The sequence below is a fragment of the Spermophilus citellus genome, assembly GCF_964194105.1.
Source record: "Spermophilus citellus genome assembly, chromosome: 1".
In the NCBI taxonomy this organism is placed as follows: Eukaryota; Metazoa; Chordata; class Mammalia; order Rodentia; family Sciuridae; genus Spermophilus; species Spermophilus citellus.
The window spans coordinates 124,684,594-124,692,295 of record NC_138182.1 but is presented as its reverse complement, the minus strand read 5'-3'; the positions used below and the strand labels follow the sequence as shown (position 1 = coordinate 124,692,295).

General features: G+C 51.4%; 1 protein-coding gene across 1 annotated transcript in view; it reads left to right on the top strand.

The window, feature by feature from the left end:
* The first annotated feature begins 1,759 nt into the window (after positions 1 to 1,759).
* Positions 1,760 to 7,702, top strand: part of DOCK2 (dedicator of cytokinesis 2) — a 400,926-nt gene continuing 394,983 nt past the window's right edge. Inside the window, exon 1 of the mRNA XM_081269393.1 lies at positions 1,760 to 1,863. Coding sequence (XP_081125519.1) covers positions 1,821 to 1,863 — 43 coding nt within the window. The 5' untranslated portion in view covers positions 1,760 to 1,820. The remainder of the gene's footprint in view (positions 1,864 to 7,702) is intronic.

Sequence of the window (7,702 nt, the reverse complement as noted above, 5' to 3'; positions counted from 1 at the left end):
ATGTGGCTTGGCATATGCTTTTGTTTGGCCCACGAGGTAAGAATTCTTTCTGCATATTTGAAAAGAAATCAAAAGACTGTACTACATACTACCTGTGTGAGAAGATATTCTAAAATGAACACTTTATTTTATTAGAGACCAACATAAGCAGATGAATATTTTCGATCAATTCTAATAATATGGAGCATTGGCTGTCAACTCCAAAGCTGTAAAGTTATTTTCTCCCACCCAAATCTATTTTTGTCATTGATAGACCTGTTTTTCAAAAGAACAAGCTCAATTGCTAGTATCATATTTTGAATCTTACTGATAAAAAAAATCATAGAGCCTTTTTTTTTCCTCATTAGGCTAGTGCTTACGTATCCTTAATATAGCCTCTTGACGTAACTATTTACAATCTGGGCCTCTATAGAAAATGTCTGCCAACCTCTGATGTGTAGTGGGGATTTGTAGAACAGTTGGAATGGTTCTGAGTTACCCGGGCAGGCAGTCATCCCCAGTCATTCAAACACCAGTGAAGGTGCTGCTTGCTGCAAAGTATTCTGTAGATGTTATTAAAATCTACCATCATTTGACCTTAAATAAAGGAGATTATCCTTAATAATCTAGGTCGGCCTGATCCAACCGGTTGACAGATCTTAAGAGGACTGAGGTTCCTTGAAGAAGAAGGAGTCCATCTGTGGCGGCAGTTCCCACTCCTGTTAGAGTTTCCAGCCTGCCCTGCAGGCCCAGAAAGGGCAAAACCAAGGATATTGGTAGTTACGCCCTTGAGAAAACAGGCTTTGAAATCTGAATTCTCTAGATTTCATCCGCGCCTAGCCAGCTCCACAATGGCTTTGGCCAATTGCTTGTATAAATCTATTTATATCCACATGCCACTGGTTCTGGTCCTCTGCCGCAACCCTGACGACCACAACAGCTCTCTCTAAAGGCACCACCTAACTTTTGCTGTTAAAAACTGAAAAGTAAATCACTTTAAATAAAATTCATATTTTAGGGGAGCTGCCTATGGACTGATATTTCCTCATCTCTCTTAATGACTCCAGAACAGAAAAGGGTGGTAAGAATTATGAAGAAAGAGAGAATTTGACTGACTTCAATTTGCTCCTGTCACTGTGACGGCAGGAGCTGGGGTGTGGGGAAGGTCTCCCCTGGCCTGACTCTGGGGCTGCTCTGGGCCCACTGTTGCCCCCTTCACCCCTTCACTGTTGGTGAATTCCGTGCTGGGTACTTTCAGAGGAGAGTTTCCTAAACTTTCTTGGGATTTTCCAGTGGGTCCCTGGTAAGATAAGGATAAAAACTCTGAAGGACTGCCCTCCAGCAGCCACTTCACTCTTCTGTGTCACCTGCTGTGTGCATTGTCCTCTCTGAGCCTCACAATGGTCCTGTGAATGAGGCACTGTCCATTTTACAGAGGAGAAACCTCAACCTTAGATCATGAAGTCATTTGTTTTGGTTTGGATTCGAACCCAGATCTGACAGCAAAGTTCATGCTAAGCGTCTGTTCAGTCATTTGGTTCAGAAATCAGGGACCTCTCAGCCCAGGTGGTCCCCATGGCCCCAGGTGCCTGCCTGGCCTCTGGCCACTCGCTTGGGGAAGAGATAAGTTGGGGGCAGCCCCCAAGTTTTGCAAGAGGCCTTCTAGCCACTAGCCTAGGGAGGAGGGAGCGGGGAGCCCAGGGAGGGGAGGGCTGGGAGGGCGGGCCCTGAAAGAGAGTTTGAAAAGAGGAAGGAAGTGGGGCCCAGCAGAGCGCCTAGCCACTCCTGCTGGCTTCCCCACGGAGGACTCAAGGCCCGCAGGCAGGCACCCCGGCCCAGCCATGACCCCCTGGCGCAAAACTGACAAGGAGCGGCAGGGTGTGGGTAGGTGTGCAAGCTGGGCAGCAGCTGGGCAATGAGCAGGCGGCTGGAGAGCCACACGTGGGAAGATGCTTATGGCACCTGGCAGCTTGGGTGAGGGCAGGGGTGCCCCTGGAGGCCCCAGGGCTCAGGGGCTCCCTTTGCCTGCTGGAAGGGGAGGTTGCGGGTATGAAGGGGAGGCTGGGGTCTGGGAAAAGGTGGGCACCTGCCCATGACTCTGGCTTCCAAAGGTGCCCTTTCTCCTTAGTGCTGCTGAGCTTCAGAGGTGGTGTCCAGCAGGCTGCTTGCTCCCTTGTGCCAGGCTCAGCCTTCTCCATCTGTTCACTTGCTGGGTGGAGGGAGCCCCGCTGTCCCCCAGGTCTGCCATGGCCCACCCAGGATGCCCTCTGTCTCCCCCGTCCAAAGCACCTCCCTCTGCCCTTTGCCGGGCCTGTTCCTCCTGGGTCAGATGACCCCTGATTTGGCAGAGCATCCAGGGGCCCCTGCACATTTGGGGAGTGGGGTGGGAGGGCTGGATCCTTCACTCAGCCCACGGCCTCTGGAGAAAGAAGGTCCTTTCAGGGGACCTGGGGATAACTCAGAAGCCAGCCCCTCCAATTTCAGCCATCTAAGCTCCCAGAGGCCTCAGCCTCAAGCTGAGGGCGGAAGTGGCAGCTGGGGGAAGGGAGGCAGCAGGTACTGGGGCTCCTTCTAAGTGTAATGGGTGATGCAATCCTCATACACTTGAGTGTGAACTTAAAAAGTGCCCTGGAGATTGCCACACAGGGCACTTGCAGACACGCGGCAGAGGTGACGCTTCAGCTGGTAAAGCCCTGGGTGCCCCAGCCCTGGGCAAGGAGAGGCAGGGGTTCCCCAGGCCACTGTTGGAGAAGCTCTCTGACAGCTCAAATATATCATCCACATTCTGGGCACTAGGCACTGCAGGGCATAGATGAATAGTCCCCATCCAAAGAATACACAGGATCCTTAGCCTCTAGGGATCTCAAGTTCTCGATCTCTAAAATGGGAAATTTGAACTAGACTCAATCAAGACCCTTTTTTAACTTCAGGGCTTCTCTGGCCCTTCCAACTGGGGTATCAGGCTAACAATCTACCCTGGGAGCCATGGAGATTGTTAACTAGGGCAAGCCATGTGGGTGGAGGGACCTCTGTGGTCCAGAAGAGACCAGTGTGGCTGGTCCAGGAAGAAGAAAGCACATCCAGGCAAGAAGAGCTGGTAGCATTTTCACCTTCTGGAAGCGTGCAGGGAAGGGAATAACAAAGCCACGGTTATGCCCGGCTGAGGAACTGGGCTTTCCCCATTTAGGCCACCGAGGGCTCTGAGCAGGTAGGGCTTGAGCAGTTCTGTGCTTAAGCCAGCATGGAGGGAGGCTGGGGGGACAAAAGATAAGGGAGTCATGCCACAGGCCAGAGACAGTATTGGTCTTCCAGGGTAATTAGAGGAGTTCATGGGGGAGACTGAGCATTGCAAAGTGGTGTTCCTCCAGGGCCCCGGGGGCTGCAGTAACCTGCTGCACAGGCTCATGCTAAGGTGTGCATTCTGGCTATGGTGCCAGCTGGCCTGAGCCTGAGTTCCAGCCTCCCCAGCCCTGTGACCTAAGCCTCACGCCTCTCCTTACCCACTCCAGGGCTTGGCTTCCTTGTCCATACAGTGGGGTTCATCACAGCATCTGCTTCCCGGGGCATCTGTCTCGTGTGCCTCAGGTGAAGACTCAGGTACAGAGCATCCTTCTAAATGTCATCAATCTTTATTTTAGACTGTCTCCTTTGGGCCCAGTTGAAACTTGATGTCACAGAATGGGACGGGGCTCAATGATGGAGTAGGGAGGATTCTTACCCTCCCTGACAGAAGCTATCCTGCCAGTGTGGCCTGGGTGGATTAACACTGTCAGGCCCCAGCCCCCACCACTTCTGGATCTGGTAGGAGGGCTGATATTCTCCACACCTACTTATGAAAACATGAGGGTCAGAAATCACCTGGTGGGCACCTGCCCATTGAAGAGATCTCCTCTCTCTGCAGAATCAGTGACTGCAATCTCCAACCCTGAGCCCTGGGGGAAGGAAAGGGAAGGAAAGGGAGGCTCAGGCTGTGATGGTGTGGGGACAGGTCATCCAACATGAAAACCCAGCAAGTGGCCAAGAGAAAGGGAGCCAGGTTCCAGCTCTGACCCATCTCTCTTTGCAGATGGATCTCTATTCTACCTTTCTCACTTTGGTCCAGACATTGATACTTTCCTGTTTCAAACCATTGTGTTATGAAGATCATTTGAGAATCTATGTATATGGGGGTTTGAAAGATAAACAGCTGGAGCTCTCTCTGTGTGTGGTGGGTGCTTAGACAAACTCTCTCTGCCATCTCTTCAGAACAGGTGACATTTAACTTTCCCTCCCGTGGTCTCATGGACAGGGCTGCTGGTGTTTGCTTGGGCTCTCCACTGGGGCTTTTGAGGAGGATGCTTCTTGGTTATCTTGCATGATCTGGTGGGCAGCCAGGAGCATCCTTAGGTCACTCCCCAGCCAGGGTTTCTTCTTTCTGCTGCAGCCGTGACATGTGATCCATCAGAGCTGTGAGAAGATCTGGGGTACAAGTGTGATAGAGGCAGTGTGAGTTCAGAGTACAAAAGGGTGCGGTTTTGCATGAGGAGTGGTGTGTGGGCTCAGAAGCTCATGTGTGAAGTGGGGATTGCGATCTGATCATGACCAGTTGCTCTGTCTCTGAACTGGGGAGTGATGGCGGTCCCACAGGCTGTTGTGAGGATGGAATGAGGTAAAGCCTGGGGCATTGAGGAGTGTGCCTGGCTCCACTAGTAAGTGACTGAACCAGGCAAGTCAGTGATGCACCCAGCACCGACTTTAGGACATCAATTCCCATAGGAATGTTGCATGCCAAGTTTGCAAAGCTCATTCTAATGCAGCGCTGTTATGGAAGAAGAAACGGGTCCCCAAGTTCACATGACAGGGAAGTACTGGAGCTGACCCTTAAATGCCATGACCTGCATGCAGACACCTGGCCCTCTGGAGAGGCCAGGAGGGCATCTAGGAGGGGACATGTTGAGCAAAGGCAGAAAGCTGGAATGCATGTAAGATGCGGGTCAAACAAGAAGTGGTCTAACTTGGCTTTAGTGGATGTTTGGAGAGGATGTGGCAAAAGCAGATTTTGGCCAGATTTTGAGGGGCTGTGAGAGCCACGCTGAGGCTAGACTTCCTGTGAGCACTGAGGTCCAAGCAAGAGTATCACTGGTAAGAAGTTAACATAGCTAACTGGGAGAGGGACAAGTACTGGACACCAACTAGAAGGGAAGAGCAGAACACTTTCACTTGTCTACTGACTGCCTGGGTGGCTGACCTAGCAGAGTCCACCTAGAATCAGCACTGTCCTTGTGGCACAGGCCTGCAGTCCCAGGGACCTAGGAGGCTGAGGCAGGAGGGTCAAAAATTTGAGGACAGCCTCAGCAACTTAGCGAGGCCATGTTTCAGAATAAAAAGTAAAAAGGGCTGACGATGTACCCCAGTGGTAGAGTGCCCCTGGGTTCAATTCCCCATTCCCACCACCACCACCAAAAAAAAAATAGCCTTTCAGCCTTCACCATCTTAACACCCCCAGCCTGAGACTCTGGTCAGTGATGAGAACTTTCTCCTTGTAGGACGGAGGGAAGGGCAGCCAACTTTCTGATTTATTCATGGTCATTGAACTTCCCTGGGAGAGGGCATTACGGCTGTCCCTGTTTCCTTTTTCTTAGGAGTTTCTTCTTTTACAGGAAGATCCAGGAGGACTTCTTGTGCACTGTTGATTCTCATTTGCTTCTAGCACAAAATAGCCATTATGCTAAGGTGGCCTATTTTGGGTTGCACATTCTGATCCCCTACGATCAGAAACATCTTCTGTGTACAACCTGTTTCCAGCTGTGGCTCTGTCCCTGGGTTTGGTGAGGTTTTGTGGGTTCCTTTGAGGGCAAGGAGGGATAATCTGTTCTGTGGCTCTCGCCCACCTCCTGGTGGTATTCTGACAAGCTCTGGTACTCCTTGGCGTGTACACCATCACCCTGCTTTTGGCTTCTGTCCTTGCCTGGTGTTCTCTGGTGGGCAGCCAGGAGCATCCTTAGGTCACTCCCCAGCCAGGGTTTCTTCAGTCTCTCTCCAAAGGCACGAGAAGAGCGTGCATGGAAAACACCCAGAGGCACCTGTGCGTGCTCTGGCTGCCAAAGGCAACAGATGAGAAGGGATGGAGATCACCTTCCACACACTAACCACTCCATCCATCCTCCACTCCTTCTCCGTTTATTCTCTGGGCATTTGTGGGGCATTTCCTGTGTGCACTCTGCTAGCCACTGAGATACTGGAATCAGGTTAGCATGGGCGCTGCCCTTTTGGAACTTGTACTAGTAGTGAAGGGGAAAAAAAGAACTTTGTGGGCCCATCAGATTGGAGGCTTTCCATCCACCCTCTTTGCCACATGGACTGTACCTTTGGACTGGTTCCCCAAAATTAGTATCATGCAGCAAAACTCGTGGATTGGAAATCTAATTCCTTCCTGCTGCAACTCTTGGGGGCCCGGGACTCCTACTTTCTGATGCTTCTACAACTCGGGGCTATTCGGGAGGCTGCTGGTGGAGTCCACATGAGGAGATCATCCTAAGGCCATGTACACGGAAGGTATACAGAAGCCACAGAAACCAGTGGCCAGCCTGCCCTGCCCTTAATGTCAGGATTTGAATGAGCTTGAAAAAAACTGTTTTCTCAGCTCTGCTTCCTCCTGAGATAGGCCTCGTTATATTGCCGCTGTGTTTTGAGACAGGAAATGTAGTCACCATCACGCTCTTCTAACTTCTGGACCTTGGTTGTTTTTAAAGCTTACAGCCTTTAATTTAATAGCCAATTACCCACGGTGCCACAGCCTGTGTTCTGCAGCATGTGTTTGGCCAACAGGGATGCCGATGCTTACCACCACCCGCCTCCAGGGGCATCTGGGCAGAGACAGCACGAATGTTCCCTTCACAGGCACTTTCTCCCGGCTTCTCACTTCCCTCAGTTGATGGGAATTAAAAGGCTGTCAGGTTGAGTTTGTGAGCTGTGCAAGTCTTACTCTGCATGGGGAAAGTCATCCCTGTCCCTGACCCAACCGGGACACTTGAGGCTTCTGCACTGGTTAGGAGTCTCAGTGACATAACATGACTGATAACAGGGACCCTTTCCAGACCTCTCCCTAGTCATTCTTCAGAGGACTTAGGGTTCCCTGACAGCACGTGATCCCTTGGGACAAAGTCTGGACTAGACTGGTGGAAGGAGACACAGGTGGACAGTGTGACAGATAGATAGACAGTGTGACTTGCATGAAATCCCCAGGACACAGCACCAGAGCTGAACAGAGCAGATACTCAGCAGGTGTTTGTGGGGTTGGGTTAAGTGGTGGCAGTGCCAGGCCTAGATGCACGCTGACCGGCATGTTTGGCTGCAGCAGAGAGGCATCCCTGTACTCCGCAGTCCTGAGTGTTTGCCTGGAAAGTGGAATTGTCCTTGCTTGACTGGGAGTGGCAGGAGGGAGTGGCAGGAGGAAAATGTGTCCTAGGTAGAAAGAAGAGCTTGTGTAAAGATCCTGAGGAGGGTCCGCAGGGCTCTGTGGGAGGTCAGGGTGGCTGCTTTAGGGGAGCAAGGGGCAGATAGGAGGAATGGGTTCTGTGAGGGGAGGTCACATGGAGCAGGGCGTGGTAGGTGCTTTCACTCTTCCTGGAAGGGAGAACCGGGTATTACAGAGTTTGGAGCAGAATCATAGAGCGACCTGCCTTAGTTTGTAAGAGGACTATTCTAGCAGTTTCCTGATGAATAATGAAGGGAATGAGTGTGG